At 43.4% G+C, this 21111-nt stretch overlaps 1 protein-coding gene across 3 annotated transcripts in view; it reads right to left on the bottom strand.

Annotated features, from left to right (window-relative positions):
- Positions 1–21111, bottom strand: part of hdac5 (histone deacetylase 5) — a 61471-nt gene that overhangs the window by 34233 nt on the left and 6127 nt on the right. For 2 of the 3 annotated variants that reach the window (XM_086183927.1, XM_086183926.1), the window contains one exon: positions 13265–13469. In XM_086183927.1, coding sequence (XP_086040053.1) covers positions 13265–13286 — 22 coding nt within the window. In that variant the 5' untranslated portion in view covers positions 13287–13469. Of the gene's footprint in view, positions 1–2515; positions 3974–13264; positions 13470–21111 lie in introns of those variants that run through there. The other variant, XM_086183925.1, reaches the window with a different exon arrangement.

Below are 21111 nucleotides of genomic sequence, written 5' to 3'. Positions count from 1 at the left end.
TGTTCACCAGACTTGGGGCCAACTGATCCTTCTATTCTCAGACTTCCTGGCCAAAGGAACTGTTTACACCATCTGGGCTGTATGACATGCTTGCGTCAATTCGTCTCTCTCACCAGGTGCTAAACCTGTCCGTCCTGGTACATGCAAACATTCCTTGCATTTCACCCTTGAACCAAGTATCTTTAGGAATTGTTTCATTCAGTTGAGTAGGGACATCTTTAGTCAGGATATTTTTTTTGCAGGATAGACATGCAAACACATATTAATGTTACATATAAAATGCAAAACGATATGACAATGAACATCTCTTGTGTTTAAAAAGGGTAAAAGGTCAGGGAATGAAAAATAAACCAAGATCTTTTAATGCTTTTCTCATTCTCTACGGGTTGCTATCACTGACTGTGATAGAGACAACGGCGACTGGTGTTGCCTGCAACGGCTCCAGCCACGGACAAAAAAGGGGAGTCGTTGGATTCTTTTCTTTCTCCGATTGATTGAACACTGACCTGGGTGTGTTTAAGAATCCACACATCAATTGCAGCCAAAAAGAAGATCCTCCTTCTTGAGCCAAACGTATCAACCTGTTGACATCAAGCTATAATCCAAATCGAGCTCACCTAACCAGACCTTTCATCCAAGTCAAGCACTCCCCAACTTTCCTGACCGGATCTTACTCCAAAATAAAGACAAAATGCCACACACGTCAAAATCTATGAATGACATTGACTAACAAGTAGCATTTTATAGAAGAATTCAGAACTTTGCTGGAAGACATTAAAGAGCTTTTTTTTTTAATTAAATAACATCTGGGACATTCTTGCCATTGTTTGTCCAAATATCTCAAGACTGTGGAATTTCTTTAAAACTCCTTTGTATTCCAAAGTATTGCTAAAATATCAGGCCTATGCATCGTTTAATATACAAAATCAACTCTCACACTGATATGGACGGTCAGATAAATAGATAGACTATCAGCCTGAATGTCCATCAGCTAAGCAAAACAAGGTGGGGGGACATGGGGAATTTAATATTACCTTTTACATTTTGTTGACAGAGAGAATCATGATCCAAGCACAAAATCTTCCATCCATTTATCCTTGATTTGGTTAGGAAATATATTGCATACACAAATAAAACTAACAAGAAAGACACCTGGAACTGACAGCGTGGCATCGTGGAACTGACAGCGTGGCAATGTACTAATTAAGTAACTATAACACATAATAAATTATGCACATAACCATTTAGGTGCATTTGGTGTTTTTTTGCAGTCAGGGCAACTGGATTTTAAAACTAGGTGCACCAGTGTGAATTGCAAATGTGTGTGTTCGCATAGCTTCAGTATATTCATTTATTCATAGCAGCCCACCAAAATAAAGCCTGAGTATTTGTGGAGATGCACACCAATCTCATGCTCATGCTGAGCTTTTACCTCGCAATCACGTCATCTACACTTGAGGCGACCATTCGAGATTGAGTGTGCATCTACATGGCACAGTAAAGTGCAAACCATGTACTACAAAACAAGGGACTTCATGGCACATTCAAGTGCACCTCATAAACACTGAAATCTACATTGGTTTGTGCGGCAAAGCATGTGAGACATAATGTTGCGTTCATTTTCACTGAGTAAATATGTCATGAAATGACAGAGAAGGTTGTTAAACAATATACGATTGCCACTGCCTTATCTTCCCAGGACATGATAATGCCACAGAAAAGCAAAAAATCCTGGATTCCCATCTTCAAAATTCCATAAAACAATCAAATCAAATTGCTGGTACTGGCAGCAGTTAGCGGCAAACCTCGTTCTTCTCTTACAACAAGTCTCAAGGTATCTTATTAATTATCTTGTCACTGCAGCATTTTTAATGATCAGACGCTAATACCAAAACAACACAATCCCATTCATTTCTACATTGGCACATTTTACAAACAAGCACCGAACCACAGTGTACCACATGAACAGCACGAAGCACAAGCTACGCGGGGGCAAATGCACTAATTCAGTTGCAGCACCTCTTCAAACAGCATTGCACAGGTAAGAATCGACTAAAAGGTCTGCAGAGGAGGCTGGAATGACAATAAAATTCAGCACAGCCGCTCACACTACAAAAGAGCTGCCATTCATGAAAAAGAGGGGCGACAGTGAATTGCTGAAAAAAAGAACACTGAGTTAAAAGTTTAACGTGAATGCTTTGAACATGTCGGTTTGAGTGATGTTTCTAAATTTTAGGCTCCTAAAATTTTCAGCGAGCAGCACCAATGCTCCTGAAAAAAGTTAGTCTGCAGCCTTGCGATGTAGCCAGTGAACTGGCACACAGGAGCTGGACTCCATGATGATGGCTACTGACGCTTTCTGTGATACACAGACATCATCTGCACGATCCATTTCCATAATCTCCAAGTTATTAGTCTTAACAAATGCATGTAACACCTAAATGCTTCACACATGGATTCAGACCTTTAGTTTCTCCCCTCCCTCCCCACCTCTCTGCTCCCAGAGATGACTCACCGGCTGTGGGCATGGCAGCGCTGGAGCCCCTGTTGCTACTCAGGAGCTCCAGAGGCTGGTGGCTGTCTGTGCTGGCAGAGGAAAAACAGGACTCAGTCTCATAGATGGTCTGCAACATGGCGCACAATCTTGACACAGTGGGATGCAACAGCATGCCAAGACAAGAAGGAGTGTGCTATTTTTGACAAAAAAAAAAAACCCAAAACAAAACAAAAAACAGTCAGTTCAATAGTAGTGGCATAGCTCTGTTTAGGGTTGAAGAGACAAACTATGCCTTCAAAAATATCTCTTCATGGCTTATTCATTCGTCGATGACATGAACAATCAGTCTGAAACTTGTGAACTTTCAAATTTGTTTTCGGGCTGCTTTCATAAAAAGGTCTTCTTGACTAAATGACAGGAAAAAAATGTAAAATATGAATTCCATCAAAAATATGTCGATCCCATCAAAAATCAAACAAAGAGACGTTTTATTGCGTAATCAAAAATAGCTCCGTTAGGGTCCAGTCCGTAGGTAGCTTCTGCCAGGACAGTCCTGCCTTCTCACAGCGTGCCTCGGCTGCAGCTCCCAGAATTCCTCCCTCTGTTGGGCTTGATGTACAAGAAGGGAAAACAGGCTTTCCTGGAGGAATCGAGCTTGGATGGTCTTGTTTTTATCACCTGGAGTCTTGATCCATACAGAAGACTCCTGGAACCTGGTAAGGTGTGGGATGTAACAGTCACTGCCGCAGCAGAAAGGAAAAAAAAAAAAGTTTCTTATCCAACCAAAATGAAGAAGCGAAGTTAAATCATTTGAGAATTAATTTAATCCCATTGTTGTGCACAGCTTTGCAAAACTGTGCATTTCCATGAGCAGAGGAGTGATGGAAGGGATCAATTCCATGTGTGTAGTCAGCTTGCTTGAGGACGGACAAGAACAGAGCCGCTGCAGCCTCTTCGCCACTTCCCACAGCTAACAACACAACAAAAACAGCTAGAAGGAGAAGCCAAATCCCCCTGTTTGGTGCATCAAAGGACCTTCATGCTGTTCTACTCCTGGCTGATGAGAGGGAGACGAGAAGAGGAGGAGGAGGAGGAGGAGGAAGAAGAGGAGGAGGAGGAAGATAAGGAGAGGCGAGGACGTAAATAGCTTTAGGAGAGCACTCCCCGAGGTTCCATGCTTCCAAAATTAGAACCAAGCACTGAGAGAATGACAGAGAGAGGGAAATGGAAGGAAAGAGGGAGGGCGAGGGAGCGATATGATAAAAAAAGAGAGAAAATGTGAGGAGAGGAAGGCTCGGCAGGAGAAGACAAACGGTGAGTTAGAGTCCTCCCAGAAAAATGTACAGCCTGGGATCACACATATCCTCTTAATCCTTGCTCTCAAACACACAGAGGGCAGGCTGCTGCTGCTGCTGAGTCCAGCTTTGTACACCAACCAGAAATAGCTGCTGGTCAGACGGCTAATATTCACTGTCTGACAGTCATTGGCGTGTGCGTGCGTGTTTGTGCATACGGAAGTATGACTGTGACGCTCTTTGCTGAATGAATGTCGAGAGAGAGGGAGAGGGAGAGGGGGAGAGAGAGAGAGAGAGAGAGAGAGAGAGAGAAAGGAGACAGGAGGAGGAGGAGGAGGAGGAAAGCAGGCAAGAGGCTGAAAGTAGATCACTGGGTGGAAAGGAAGTTAAGACGGATGAACAGAAAGTCACCAACAGCTAATTGCATTTTACTGAGTGTCAGCAAACAGCAAAGACCTCCGTTCACTCCTGTCATTGCTGCAGGTTCCCGCTTTTAAACTGCTTGCATTTTTGATAACTAAAGAACGAGGGAGAGACAAGAAGAGATGAGAAGATAAGAGACGAGAGGAGAGGAGGAGAGCAGAGAAGCATTTAAGCATTTACTAACATGGGAGATGGGGGGGTTGATGGAGGGACTTCAGCTGAAAATAGCCTGCCAGGGAGGAGGAGGAGTCAGAGATATAAATAGAGAGAGAGAGAGAGAGAGAGAGAGAGAGAGAGAGAATGAGAGAGGGCACAAGAGCAGTAAGCCTCCAGCTCTAGAGGGTGGAAGGGGGTGTGTGTGAGGTGCGCAGCGCTGTCATGTTTCTGCACTGCACCTTCCAGAGATCACCTGTCAATCAAACAGTGTGGGCGGGACAGTGACGTCGTCTTTGTCTGTGTTGATGCAGTTGGAGTTTCTGTAGGTGGAGTTAGTGTTGCTACCCTCTAAATTTTACATGCCAGCAGCAAAGCTCTAGAGATGCCCAAGTCTTTCACTGTAGTTTGCTACAATGTGGTGTTGTAGCCCCAAACCCCCCACCAACACCATTCCTTCCATCATATCTGGGTGTTTTCTGTGTATCGAGCAGCCAGTTGTTGTTGTTTTTTTGCCACAGTTTCAGCACTCTGCTGTGTTTCCAGCTGATCTGGCTGCTATTTACCAATGTCAATATTATCTGTATAAGACAACATTAAATGTAATGAAAATGCATTCTAGCACTGTAAAGCAAAGAAGAGGACACTGGAGCAAATTTGCAGAGCAATAGTGATATATTTGAAGACTGCAGATGCCGTGCCAATATTGTCGTACACTGCTAAATAATCATGATGTTTTTTTTTAAATGTCAGTAACAAAAAGAAGGTCTAGTTGGAGTCCTGTTCAATCCATGAAAATATTGGTTTAGTCCAAGCTGCATCACACGAATCTCTGCCGGACTGGCCAGAGCAGAGAAAATGTGCTTCAACTGTTACAAAGAGCATTTTGCTGGTCAATGAGTTTACGTGCACAGCTACAGTCAAGCTACTAGCGGTGGGTTAACAACACTAGTTTCACCAGCCATGGTTGATCCCCCTCGACGGTGTACCGTTACACTTGTGGGTTGAATACCGCCAAGGGACTACGAGACACGCAGACAGCACCAGACCAGTTCAGGACTGCTGAAAGTGTGTTTGAGTCCCAGTCCCATTGTCTGATTTAAAATTCAATTTTCATGGCACCTGCATTTATTTTTACATGTATTTTTTTCAGTCCAGGTTTAGTCAAACTAACACTATGATTCAAGTCTGCAATGTCATGTAACTGTACTGAGTTACTTTTTATAAACTCTTCATAGTAAGTAGGCCAATATATATCGGTTGCTCCCTAACATCAGTATCATTGTTAAACTGCAGCCAGCCAAGAAGTACCAGGACACGTAGCCAAAGTAGGACTACAATGTGTTAGTGTTACATTTGAGCCGACTACACTCAATTATACTTTGAATTTCACACAAAGCACTGAAGGGGTGCAGGCCACCAGTGAAATGCCACACAGACTCACTGAGAGGTTTTCAAACCAAAAGCTTTACTGCTCATTGCTGTCAGTGTGGATATTATTAATTGAAACTACCGGCTTCTATTTATAGGAATTGTTTGTTCCATTCAGCGCTCCTAAGTGAAGCTCTGTATCAAGGAACAGATTCCAGTGTTTTAAAAGAGTGTAAGAGGAAGTCCCGCACTGCTGGAAAATCCACGTAGGCTGGCTTCATGTAGCCATCACCGCTGCATTACAACAAGACCTCCAGGATCCAGAGGAGCAGCTCAGGACAGTATTTCTAATAAGATCCCAAGACGATTGCTGCTGTTGTAATGACAGTTTCCTTTCAAGGATTGATAACATTTAATTAAATCATCTTATCATCACCTTCACACCACCCCCTCGTCACCTCCATCCCCATCATCCTCGCCTCCAGTACAAACAGCTCTGTGTCCACAGGTAGGTTTAGATATGCTGCCCCTAGTGTGGCTCACACACTTGCACAGCCTGAACACACCGACAGAAAAGAAATACTGAAAACAAACATGTCACACATTTGTTCCAATGATCTCCAGCTGCTGCGCTGTCTCTCTTTTATCCACTATTATTATTAGTGATGAAAGAAATGTAACTTAATCTTACATCCTTCTTTTACTTCAGAGTCCAGAGAGATGGAGAGATGTGACTGAGCAGGCAACATGTCCAACATGTCAATGTTCTGAAATCCTACACACATCTGGTGAAGGTGTGTGTGTGTGTGTGTGTGTGTGTGTATACACTGCAGTAGCTCAGCCGATGACTCATCTCTGCGTTTCTATTCGAGGCGCATCAACCACTGGAGTCCCCACTGGAGTTTGTGTGTGTGTGTGTGTGTGTGTGTGTGTGTGTGTGTGTGTGTGTGTGTGTGTGTGTGTGTGTGCGTGCGCGCGCGTGTGCACCCACATGTGTGCGTATGTGTTGTACTCTGTACCTATGACAACCAATTAACAGCCAGTCAACCGTCACTCAAGCTGGGACAAGTGTCACAACACCTGAGAAGGACTTACAGGTGTCTGAGTGACTCCATCTGGGTGTCACGTACTGTCAACACACACAGGAACATAAATTACATGTAAACACACATGGTATTTTGGAAAACAATATTGGCAGATGTCATCACCATCTCAACTCACACATTTTTTCCCATATCTATTTGAAACGGATGTAGTTTGGCACCACAGGACAATTTGATGTTATACGGTATGAAACTAACTACACAAAACATTTGGAGTATCACATAATCGTATCATCAAGCTGCAATATAAAAAATACTGGGATGTAGCAAGAGAAACAAGACTCAAATGTACTCCAGTAAGTACAAGGTCATGTAGTATTATTTCTGATTATTGTGTGTGATCCCAAATAAAACATCCCTCCACGTTCCCCCTCTTCTCTGTTCAGGGTGGTGGGGGTGGAGCCTATCCCAGCAGCCTTCCCCCCTGGACAGGTCACCAGTCCATGGCAGGGCCAACACATAGAGACAGACAACCATTGGCTCTCCCAGCCACGCCTACGGTCAATTTAGAGTCTGGATTAACCTGGTCCCTCTTGATGTCTTTGGACTGTGGAGGAAGCTGGAGTACCAGAGAGAACCCAGCAGGAACAGGGAGAACATGGAGACTCCACACAGAAAGACCCCGTGCTGCAGCCGGGACTCCACCCACAACCTTCTTGCTGGGGGGCCACAGTGAGGACCACTGCTCCACCGTGCTGCCCCCACATAAAACAGTTATTTAAAAATATCTAATTAGTGAAAAAAAGAGCTCATTGTGAAGGGATTTTCCGTATCCTAACAAATCTGAAATGCCGATTACTGCAAGTGGCTGCTGGACCCTCTACCTTTACTATGTAGAGCAGTCGCTGCAGAGACCCTGAGTTCCTCTTAATTAGATTTGTAGAATTAAAAAGCAAAATTACCCACAAAAATTACCCCTGCTACTTGACCATCTCCCTGCTCGTCACATTGTTAGCGGCCATGGAGACAGTCCACATATTTTCTTGTCAAATCCCACATCCGAAGAAAGGTTGTGAGTGGTTCAGGTACAGAATGTTTGTGTTGCCGTTGGTTACAGCTTCATTAGCCATTCTGATTCTTATTGGTCAAGGTGAGATCTTTTCAGATAACCGTCACCCCCACTTGAGGAACACAAACCTACTGGATCCCACACATCAGCAGTCCATCATCCAACTGACTACGCCCTGCTCTCTCACAACAAACCATTCCCCAGTCCAGTTTTAGCTTTGCACTGTCCAACGTCGGGTCACTTGGCAACAAATATATGTAACTACATCTGATTGATACTGGATCCTCCCTACTAGGTCACACCTTCCGAAATGAACCCAGAAAAACTGGATACGGGTCCTGGGGTGCTTCCCAGTCCAGAATAAGAAAAGGTTTTAGGTTTAACTTCCTTTTTGAAAGTTGAGAGAGTCACCAAAACAATCTTTGTATATAAAAAAGCCAATCTTTTTAAAAATTTTATTGTCAAGACTGTCAAGAACTTTGTTGTTATACCTGAATATAGGGTCCAAGGGGCCTCAAGGGTCAGTAAACCTCAAACCAGGGATGGGACACTGTTGACCTGAACTGAGGAAGTAGTCAGGCATGGGGGGAACACTTTGAGGAATTCCTGAACCAGACTGTCCCGTCCTCTATACCAGTAGAGGGAGAGCTGCAGGACAACGGGGAATCAACGTCGATTGTCAAAGTCACCTTGGTAGTCAAAAATCCTGACACTGGCAAAGCCCCAGGGGTTGATGTGATTGGTCCAGAAATGCTGAAGACGTTGGGCGTTGAGGGGCATTTTAGGATGATACCCCTCTTCAATGCTGCGTGTACTGAAGGACTGGCAGACAAGGATTCCCATGGGTGGGGGTTGACCTCCGCCTAAGTTGTACCTTGTCACAGATCCTGTTTGTGATTTTCATGGACAAGATTTTGAGGTGTAGTGGTGGCGGGGGGTTGCAGATCCTTGAACTGAGGATTGCATCACTGCTTTTTGCAGGTGATGTGGTCCTCGTGGCATCACCAGTCTGTGACTTTCAGCTCTTGCTGGATCAGTTCGCAGCCAACCGTGAAGCAGCTGGGATCAGGATCAGTGCCTCTAAATCTGAGGCCATGGTTCTCAGCAGGAAAACAGTATTTTGTCCACTTCAGGTAGGGAATGAGTGAGCCAAAGTGAAGCTGTTTAAGTATCTCTGGGACCCATTCTCCAGTTAGGGAACGACAGAGTACGAGATGGGCCAAAAGAAATTGGAACAGCGGGAGAAGTCTTGCGTTTGCTAAGTCTCACTGCTGTCACTCAAAAAAAAAGAGAGCTGAGCCAGAAGGCAAAGGGAGGGTACTCAGCTACCTTTCTACGCTGGCCTGGGAACCTGGGAACGCCCTGGGACCCCCCCCAGGGGAAAAGGAGTCGCTTCTCCTGCAACCCAATTTCGGTTAAGCGGTTGAATATGGATGAATGGACGGATGGATGCATGAATGTTTGCTACCCTGCTCCTCTCACCACAGAGTTTTTAACAATTATATATTATTTTGATCTTGTTTAACAGAAGCCATGCACAATACCCCCCCCCCCCCCGTTGTTTTAGGGTATATAAATCAAAGTACGATGTCAGAACAACAACAATATCCTGGTTACTGTGAGGGGACATGTGGTGCACAGATATCAGACAGACTGATATTGAAAATTCAAGATGAATGCCCTCCACATTCAGAGGGCGGGATAACTCTGTGTGTGTGTGTGTGTGTGTGTGTGTGTGTGTGTGTGTCACATGTACACTGTTGATTATAGAGTCTGCACACATATTGTTAAGCAACACAAGCTGACCTTGTTTGTTTACTTTAGGTGGACACACTCGCTTGACACACACACTCACTTAGTGAAACCATTAGAATCATAATTTTTACTCATTTTTACTCTTGATTTGGGACTCCTGTAGATCCTATAGAGCAGCAAGACACCTCTGAGCACAGAGGAAGTTTTGTAGCTCTTTTGAGTGCCGTGCCTCTCGGCTGTCCCTCTTCCTGGTATTCCTAGCATCCCCTGGAGAAAGGTCCATGTAGCAACCAAACAGTCAGCGTAATTTACTTCTCCCCTTTGTCCCCCTCTGTGTCAGCCTCACTCCACTGTGACTGGTCGCTGCTGAGCACCCCTTTCTCATTTTACTAGTGCAAGAGTTCAGAGTAATAGAGAACGTTATTCTCAGCCCCTATTGTCTGATTCCTGACTCAACAGAATCGCAGCTAGGACGTTCACACTTACAGATTTGGCTTCTGACTCTTCGACACAGCCAAGTCAAGAAGGACCAGCACTTTCATTTAGCTTCATGCTAATCCAGCTTTGTGCTGGCCCAAGATATGAAAACAGCACGGTGTGACATGCCATGAACAAACAAACACATAGGTATTTTTCTTTTGCTGGAGCAGAAAAAGTAACTCCATCCACTGCTGCCTGCAGCTCGCCTCCCTAGGAGAGCTAAACAAAGTTCACTTTCCCTCACACCCTTTTCTTGGAGCCGTTGGCCGTATTACATTATGAAACCAGCAGTTCACAGCTGTAAACCTTCTGGAGCCAAGTGAGGTGAGGGACAGTGATGGGAATAACGGCGTTAAAATAAACACCGTTAATAATGGCGTTACTTTTTCAGTAGTGGGTAATCTATATAATTACTTTCTCTATCGTTACCAACGCGTCGTTACTACGCGTTACTGAAACGACTCATTGAAGCTGTCATCTGACTCGGCTCACACAGACACAGGAGCTGCAAATGCGTGTGTTTTTTTCTCCTTTAATGTGGTGGTGGAGGGGGGGGGGGGCGAGACAACCGCCTAAGTAATGATGATTGGCTAAGAGAGAGTGAGATTTCATGTTAAGCCAACCAGAGACGTCAGGTGGGCGGGTGTTTACACACAAACCCAGCACGAAGCAGCACACCCACACAAACTATCAGAGATGGCGAGTCCAGAGTCGCGGGGAAAGACGGCGTTTTAACTTCATGGAGGTTAACGGTCAAAATGGACATGATGAGGGTACGTTATGTCGTCCCAGAGCAAAGCAAAGAGGCTGTCAACGTCCAATGTCAGCAGCTCCAATTTAACGACGCACCTCTCGACGCTTCTACTAAACTAGTGGCCAGAAACACCATTGACACCGCGAATGGTGTTAGCAAGCAGGTGCTGTTAAGGTGAGCTCCACTAACAAAGGAGGACACGGAGCCACGCCGTCCAAGCAGCCACAACTGGATTTCCACAAAAACTTGTGACAGACAGAACTTAACGAACTGGTAGGCCGTTATGTTGTTGAAAACATGATGCCGTTGTAAGCAGGGGATTCAGACTCCCTCAGAGCCCTCACATTTTCTAAATAAATAAAAGACATTTTCTAAATAAATAAAAACAAATTCTTTGACATTTTTAAACTTAAAAGAAAAAGGGTAACGCAATAGTAACTTACCCTGGTAACTAGTTACTTTCATAGTGGAGTAACTCAATTACTTTTTAGGAAGAAGTAACTAGGAACTGTAATTAATTACTTTTTCAAAGTAACGTGCCCAACACTGTTGAGGGGGGCAGGTATAGGGCTATGTGCATCCAGGAAGCATGCCCATATATGGAAGTTCGGTACGTCTTGACATCACTGGTTAAACACAGTGTGCAAAGTCAGCTGAAACAGCCAGCAGGGCGCACCTTCCAAATGCATGTCCCTCATGACGTGACCCTCAGGCACTGTCTAATACGAGCAGCTGACATTGTAAAAACATATGCAGGTCAGAGAAGTCAAAAAGAATAACAGCACCCTTTTAAATATGAATTTGATCCATTTGGGAGAAAGAATAAGAGACGCCCCCTCTGGTCAACTGCCAACAGATCCAGTGTAAAGTTCAGAACAATTTTCTCTGATGGAGCGAGACATAATTGATGAAACTGCAGCGACAACAAAAGCAAAAACACTTTCACTCTCCCAGTCAAAGCTTTAACTGGTTGTTGATGCGCTTGTGAGAAGACGGTCATGAGAGCACGCTACGAGGAGAGCGGCTCGGTGAATCCGACACACCTGGTCACACCTGGGCCTCTGACTGAGGCGAGCTTCAGGAACTGAGACCAGATGATTAACTAAAGTTTTAATCAAGGTATTGAGATGAGGCCTTTCCCCCGAAACCAATGTTGTTGGACAAAATATTGTCTCTGAAAATGTTGTGAAAAACTATAATTGTCACTTTATGAAATGATAATATAATAGCACGAGTGTAGCAGGAATTAAAGAGTGAGCCAATGAGTAATTCTTTTAAGAAATTAAAATAAACTAATTCAATCAAATAAAAAAAATATGACCTTTTTAATTAGTAAAACATTAGAAAACCCTTGAAAAAATCAAAACACAAAAAAATGTAGGTGAAATTTCCATGTGAACAAAACAGACATAAGAACAATAGACATTACATTGAGGTCGGCAAAATTACTAAGTTCATAATTCATTGCGTGATGAATCAAATATTAATTTTGGACTAACTTGGATTCAGTTTTTACAACAAATTCAGACACATCAGTTTTTAAATTCACTGTCACAGCATGAAATCCAATCCAAGTCTGTTGGAATTCCAAGTCAGTTTCTACTTAAACATTTATCCCTTCATACGGTCCTCACACAGATTTGGTGTCATCACCTGCACACAACACACAGCGCTGTCTCGCTGCAGGTAGGACATTGGATAAATACGCATTGTGTAATTATCCTGTTATCAAACAGATTGAACACAGCTTGGGACGGAGGGCACGAGCATTCAAGCAGGAGCGGCAGGAATCCACCAAAGCTCCCCAAGGTGAGGCAGACCTGATGTACACAAACACAATCATAATCCTCCACACTGGAATGTTTTAGTTCTACTGCTGAGTTGAACAAGCAGACTGTACGCCTGGGCACCGGCCTCCAGTACGTATGTAGGCACACCAACTGCCTGAATAATGCATCCGCAGGAAAAACACTGCACCACTGATTTGCTGTTCCAGGGTGAAAATGCTTTATGTTGCTGAACCGAGATAGGAATGCGCCAACAACGCGTCTGACCACACCCACTTTTAGGAAACAACCCGCACATGGACGCACAGAGGCGGTCATGGTGGGAAAGAGCCTGTATTGGTATTGTGTACAAGTACAAGCTAATCCACAAGCAACCACCACTGTTCACGTCAACCACAGCCAACAACTCAATGTCTCAGAACCACGTAAAAACTCCTGGGCCGATTTTCACAAATCTTGGTGGAGCATTCATCAAGGAAGAGGACACAATCTGAGGAAGGTCGCTGACATTTTCACTTTTGTTTTGTTTTCTTCACATTGACCTTGCCTGACGTGTAGGCCCTCCTAGAGCAACTTGTTCTAGGATTAACCACAGAAGCCACTTGGCATAAAAACGTAAGATTGATTCAAAACTTACCCGACGTATGTGATGAATTCATGAAGGCTGGCCCTGGACTTCCCTTTCCAATCCTTCCAATGTGTGTGTGTGTGTGTGTGTGTGTGTGTGTGTGTGTGTGTGTGTGTGTGTGTGTGTGTGTGTGTGTGTGTGTTAAAGCGGGTCCTCAGAGTCAGCCATGTGTTGGAGGATGAATGATGGACAAACAGGCAGCCAATGTTGTTCTCTGCAAACAAAAAAAAAAACAAAAAAAAAGAACACTAAGATGCAATTTATCCACAGACATCCCGGCGGTTCAATCTCAACCAGAAACAGTATTTGTACAAAGACAGTGATAAATCTTCAGAGTGGAAAAAAAACAAACCTGTCATATTACCTGACTTTTTCAGCACTTAACTTTCATCTTCTTATATAATTGACACTCAAGACATTTGTCACACTGACTGCAATAAACTGGATCGAAGCCTGCACATTGGTCTGTGGACGCCTCTGAAGCCTCAAGTATGGCATAGAAATGCTTAAGAATGAGTCATCCTTGTCCAGTTCCCTCGTCTCAGGCAGTGAGTTTGTGGTTAAAAGCCTGAGATGAGGTCTGTGGTTCACACTGGCTCAATACGGAGTGAACGTTTGTTCTACTGCATTAAATGCATCAAACCACACTTGTCAATTTTGAAGCATTTATGCATCTTCAAAAACAAAAATTACAAACAAAACCAAAAAAAACGGCGGTTGCCACCAGAGGTTGCCGGGGACATTTAACGTCGTCACACTTAGAACTGAAGAGGCTTGGGCGAGCGTCTGTGGTCTCGTCCGTTCGCAGTACAACAACAGCTTTGTGCTGTATCTGTGCTTCAAAAACAACAACAGTGGTGTTCATTTGAGGGTACTTTCAGAAATAATACAAAATCCAATATAAAAGTCCTTTCGGCATTTGGTCGAGGGAACTCACGCTAACTCCCATGAAGGGAAGGACAGGGGAAGACGGAGGGAGAAATGAAAAAATGACCAGCAGTCAGAAAGAGTCTCTAAAGGCTTTCGGTTTCTTTTTATCGTTCAGATCTCAGAATGAGGCAAAGCTACAAAATTAAGAAAATTAAGATTTTGTTTTGGTTTTCAATATTTGTATTTATCTTTTTTTTTTAAATATTTTTACTTACAGAATAAATCAAATTTGAAATCTTATACTGTCTGTAAATGTACTCAACGCAATCAGAGCACAAGTTTTCATTCTCCTCCCAGTCTTTGGAGTGAATGAACCCTTTAGTGGATCGTTTCAACATTTCCTACATGATCTCGATACTTCTCAAGGTCACCTCCATCATGTAATCTGTAGATCTCCTCAGACGGGAATGATTGGACATTTTGTATTGCTACTTGAGGCCATTTACTCCGTCATATTACAGCGCTTGACTCTACATGAATTCACTCCATTTGGAACGTCTGTCCATCCCCCCCCCACAGTTACAACTGAAATCAGTGCAGTTTTAATCATTGTGTCCTGCTGCAACAAAAAGAGTCAACAGGAACTTTTCATGAGGTAAACATTCTGCTGTCTGGCGCCGCCTACTGGACATGTACTGTGTTGTATGTACTTACTGAATGCATGAGACACGGCGGTTGCATGGGGGGGGGGGGGCAGACACAGACAGAGGGATCGTGTGTCACAGGTAAGACTCAGGCTGCTAAGCTGCAATGAGATTTTAAAGAGCATGTTTAGCTCCCACCAGCGAGGCTGCATCTCACTTGCTACTGGCCTCTTGTGGACACCTGGCAGGAGTGGGCACCCCAATTCACAGCACATGGAGGTGATCTAGATCTTTTGACTGCGTATTCTTAATACTCAATGAAGTACAACATTGCTTAGCTTGGCTAAAATGCTACCACAATTTTGATGCCCTTTGCGGTTCAATTTAATCTCTCTGGTTGTTTAGTTTAGCCATCACAGTCTGCTGATTCGAGGGAAACGGCCTTGAAAACAGGCTTTGCATAACCTTAAACCACACAGCCTACACACACAGTCACAGAGTATTTAGCAGTTAAAATGTCCTTCGGGAGAACAACACATGAGTTTAAACAGATTGGACTTGAAGGTACTCAAGTGTAATTAATCAACCGAGTACTACTAATTTGCTCTGAGTATCCTGCATATACAAATAAGCAACTCCATGCCATAAACAGTCACTATATCAGTGTTATAAGTGCTCATCCATCTGAGCCGTGGACAGCCCTGATCCGAGATCCTGCTCAACAAACAGGCAATGTTTGTTTAACTCATTAAATGTTCAGAAATGACATGATAACGATCTGTTTTTGATAAACTCTCAAATATGCATCCCATGCTTACATAACCTTGATTTTCCTGCCCTTCTCCTGACTTTCCCCCCCGCGATGAAACACCAAACTCTGCCCGTCCACAGTGTCTAAACTACTACTTTTTCTAAATAATGTACTAACTCCACACGTGTCAAATTTGAGGAGAACACACACACACACACACACACACACACACACACACACACACACACACACACACACACACACACACACAGACCAAATCTGCAGCTCGAGCTATCGAATTTTTAAAATCATTCAAATAATCTACCATCAAATATTTATGCAAGCTATTGACAGTATCGATATCTTCTATTTTGAAAAAGAACCCCCCCCCCCCAAAAAAAAACTGTTCTGATCACACAAACAGCAGAGGACAGCAAGAGCTGCATGGCTGACAAGCTGAAAACGGCAGAAAATGTGAGTGGAGACATGAAACCATTTCAAACTAAAATTAACCTGCTCCAACTGGACTGACCATTCTTGGCTCCGGCCCAACCGGACACACTGCCCTTACACAACATGGCTGTTCTCCAGCTCTGCAGGTGTCTGTCAGGGCTGAGATAATGGGATGAGATGCTCCGAGTGTGTGCGCGTGTGTGTACAGTATTAAGGTTGTGGAGCTAACTAGCTGTGACAGACTAACCTGCTGGCCAACTGTGCCATTAGCCTAATGACATGGCACACACAGGAAGGAAGGAGGGAAGGAAGGAAGGACAGAAAGAAGCATGCAAACAAAAAAGAATGAAAGAAAAAAAGGAGACAGAAAGAAAGATGGAGCGAAAGGAAGAAAGAAAGAGAGACCAGCTAACACTTTAATCACCTCTCTATGCTGCCAAAGCATCAGCAAATATAAATTTTTCACTCTCCCTCTGCTGCCTCCTCCTCCTCTTAACACCATCGTTTCCTAAAATACCTGGCCCCTCCCACCCTGGAGAAGAGCAGGAAGTGCTGCCTGGCAACCAAAGAGCTGGCTGCCATGATAATGGTTTACCTGAGCACTTCTTGCTTTAGCAAACAACAAGTATGAGCCAGCCAGACAGATAGACGCACAGGACAGGATGCAGCGTCACAGCCAGTCTACGTTTTCTGGCTCGCTCTAACTTCCTGACACGAGACACCAGAGCAGAAAACATATTTCTGTACTTAACATCATCCCTCCCCTCTTCTTCCATCAGGTCTGAAAGGAATATGGAGGAATATTGATGTAACCAGCTCCTGCTACAATTTTGATGACGAATTAATGGTTCAAGTCATTAAAAAATGACATAACTTCACTCTTTTCTGCTTCTCACAGAGAAGAAATGAGTTTTTTCTCGAATTCTACGACGAAATGGGTGAATTTAGCCCTGGTTCAACATGGCAGGTGCAGATGAACGTAGATGACAAATGTGTACCGTATTTGGATGCAATAAACATACAGTATCATGAGTCTGCTTGTAACAAAAAAACGAATGACTGTTCATTTCAAAAGGTGTACTTCTCTATTTAAAAGTACAAACTAACACACATTTGCACTGTATTGTTTTTAAAATTTTACTGAATTGAGTAAATAGCAATGCAGAACCGTTCAGACTAATAAAACCTGCGGTTCTAAAATGACACAGGTTGACGTTGCAATTGTGATGATTAATCATGCAGCTGGATGTTTTTATTTTTGGCTGTGATGAACCACAGATAATGCAGCAACTGGCTGATGCTTGGGGACTAAAAACGGCACATCAGACAGACCTTAGCACATCCTGTCAGTGGATATTTGTTCCTTTAGACCACAAAACAAAGGCTCACAACAAACTCCGGTGGGAGGCTACTCTACGTACCTGAAGCCCTTGATTATGTCAAACCCCGTTAGGTCAGTAAGCACTGATTGCTCATCTTTTCTTTTTGGATTTACCTTTATGATTTTCTGTCTTTCTGTACACTACTTCAATCTTCTTTTTTTTTCCACTCATAGGAAATAAGACCAGAAATCTTCAAGACCAAGCTGCCAAAAAGCCAGACTCCATTCCTGCTTCCCGGTAGTTTAGATTAGAAAATCTAGTTTGTGTGAAACAGGCTGTGCACAGCTCACATAGAAAATATAAATAGAGGATTGGCCTATTTTTATGTTTGCACAGTGGATCTACGCCTTGCACACACATCCCTTACACGCTGCTGTCACACCTGGTGTAGCCAGATTCAGATTATAGTGGATGCGTGGAAGTGTTGTGGAAGCTGTTCCGTGTAAGGTCCACATACATTACGCTCTCAGTGTAGCCAAGAGTGTAAGAATAGAAGAGAAACAAAATGGCATCTCAAAAAAAAATCTGGAGGGACCCTGTAGGCTCTCGTTGGCGGCGTGGCGCCTGCCTGGGATATATTTGACAAATAAATCCTGCTAAAATGTTTATTTCAGCCAGTATCAATTTATACCGACCATTTTAATTACCTATTTTAGATTTTAAGATATAGTGCGTTTAAATTTACATATCATTGAAAAGCCTTTACATTGATGTAAGAAAATGGTAATAACATTTTTTGCGGCAATGTGAATCTCTCTGGATATATGGAGTTTTTAAGCTCTTTCAATGGTAACATTAGAAAAATGAGTAACTGTCATGTCACACTGAGAAAAACAACACCGGCTAATAAAATGTAGTTTACACAGCCTGAGCCTCTCACCGGTGGATCCTGGGCATTTAAAGCAGAACTATTATTCAATAATCTGGCTACTGGCTACTCTACAATAATTCTTCAAATATTTGTCCCTCGGCCAAAAATCAGAGCACGGCCGCATTTACGTAAAAGGGCTGTCACGGCAACAATTAGCAACCCAAAGCATCAAGCTCAAGAGTAGTAGCACTTCAGAAAGATCCTCCGTAACCTCTAACACTCTCTCTGAGCAATTATTTTACTTGTGAATGCAGCCAAAATTAAAATAGAAATGTGCGTTTGGTTTTCCTTAAGCTAATGAGTGATAGCATAAGCTAAAAAGGATAGCACAGGCTAACAAATGATAGCATACGCTAATGATGACAGCACAAGCTAACAAGCGATAGCGTCAGCTAATGAACACTGGGTAACATGTAGCATTAATGAGCTGAGTAGAATGTAATCGTTATTCAACACATCACTGCCAGCTTTATATTCTAAATGTTGCCGTTTTAGTTTCCTGTAAGACAAATTCCATCATCTTCCTCACAAACAAACACAGCATGTGCTCAAGGGTGCCGCCATCTTGCCCCTCCCACTCCTGAAAATTCTCCATTTTTTTCCCCTCCATGGCTGCTGTGTTCTTCTTCTCTGCATGTTTCTCCTGCACAAAGGCCTCTCTCATAGCAAATTCTATACTGCCCTCGTTGGGAAAACAGCTGAACTGTTACTGAACATGCCACAAATGTTTCACCACAAAAAAAAAAAAAATCCAGACAATCATGAATAGTTGCATGAAATTATTCTTTTTTATATATACGTTCAATGAATATTCCAAAATCCCGACCCATCCCTTGCGGCCACATACTGTATTTACCTACAACTGCCAACCGTGTTGCTGCAATGACTCTCAATTCCAGAGGAAGGAGACAAAAGTGACACAACACAGCTTTAACCCTTTTATCAGAGAGGTTTCATCAATGATCGCCATCTGCGCTCCCTGCCAGTTTATTGGGTGTTTGCTCCATTCTCAAGGGAGTTGATAAGCTGTTTATGAGCCAGTCAGAGAACACGGTGGGTGCTTCCACGGTGGTTTGCCTTTAATTCCTTTAAATGAAACAATCAAAGATTCAATGAGACTCTTAATCTTAATATTGACATACCTATCACCGATACACGCTGCTTTAATACCCAGGCCCAGCCGGAAGACATTATATAACTAATGGACTGACCCTTGGCTTCGGAGGTGTAACTTCTGGGCTTTAGAAAAAGAAAATATGAGTGCACCATAAAGCTGCAAATCCCTTACCACAGTCCTTCCAATCCAGCTAAGAGCAGCTGAAATGATGTGGAGGTCAGGCCCTTCAGGATGGGGGTGTCATGGATAATTAACCCATGGATTTCTCCTAGCGACTGAATGAGGGAAAATATGGCCATCCAGAGCCTTCTATGAAGTAAGCGGCTCAGACTGTGCCACGGCAAAGAACAATTTATATATAAATCTCCTATAACGCGATCCACTGGACGATAAGAACGTACCAAATCTATACTTAAAGGAGGATGGAAGAGAGAACATTACAGGATTGCCGAGTTGAGGGGAGACAGAATGATACCGCAGTATCTGAGGTAGTACGCCGCTGAGAGCTAGATTCTGTGCTTCAGAATATAACCTACTGGGTAAATCTACATTTGCCTGTCTTATATCAAGCAGTCAGTTTTCATGGGAGCAACGATGAGACAATTTTAGCACGCCCCAGTCATGCATAGTGATGTCATTTAAAGGTACACACCAACTTTTAAGTAAATATTCTTATCGCCCATCATCCCCAGTCAGACAAGAAAAATATCCTCTCTCCTCTGTGCTGCATTAGAGATGCTGGTTGTCCGCTAGTTAGCTCAGCACAGTGAATGATAGTGGGTGGAAAGCGTAGCAAAGCTCTGTCAAAATTTGCTCATGACATTTTTCTTTGACGCTCGCTTTGCTTGCATCAATAGAACTAGAGTAGTGTTTACGACTCCCAATTACATTTTTCTGATCCTATTTTTCTAAAAAATTTAATTTTAGACTCAGATTTATTCTTGGAACTACTTTCCAGACTGAGCGCTTTGATGCAGCATCTCCAAATGTATTTGTTGACAAGTAGGAGAGGGACTGATGCTACTAGGGATGGGCATTTAAAGGAAATTTCCTCGATCAATTATCTGGGAAATCAACACTCAGTTACCTGTTTCATCGCTGTTGTAGTGGCGGGCGGCGGTGAGGAAGCCTTTGCCTCACCGATACTTACTGGCAGCACATCTCCCTCAGTAAGTTTACAGATTCCATTGGTAATTTTGTCTGCCTTTTTAGCATCGTAGCTCCTCCGTGCTAACACTGAGGTGACGCTAGGGTGAGACGAGGAGCGTGGATCCGCGTTGGTCAAGTTGTACACAGCTGGGGTTGTTGTTCTGTAGCCCTCATAGACGGCTTTGCAGTGTTTGCACTTTGCCATTTTTTCCTTTCAAAGTGGTCCCACACCAAACTTTGCCTTGACCTCTTGACCTCCGCTTATGTTGGCAGCAGCAGCTTGTAGAGTGTTTGTTTCTTCCTCCTCTGTTGACTAAAACTAGTTCAATGTTGCCCCCTGATGGTAAGATACCTCATTGCTCCTCACAGTGAAATTACACTACGCAACCCTGCCTCTTTAGATCAATAAAATTTCAAATGATTGACAAAAGTCTTTAATGATCACGTATCAATTATTGTGCCCATCCTTAGCTGCTACCAATCATGGCTGACTTTGAAAGAGAGGGATGAAAAAACACGATACTGAATCTGATCGTGCACACATGAGGAAATGCAGGTTTTTGCTGAGCTGGCAGAACTGATCATTTGTACACAGCCCATCGTCTACCATTCGTTGTGC

The sequence above is a fragment of the Aulostomus chinensis genome, chromosome 18, assembly GCF_037954235.1.
Source record: "Aulostomus chinensis isolate RoL2024-O1b breed Wild chromosome 18, RoL_Achi_v1.0, whole genome shotgun sequence".
Classification (NCBI taxonomy): Eukaryota; Metazoa; Chordata; class Actinopteri; order Syngnathiformes; family Aulostomidae; genus Aulostomus; species Aulostomus chinensis.
This window is presented reverse-complemented; position numbering and strand designations above follow the sequence as displayed.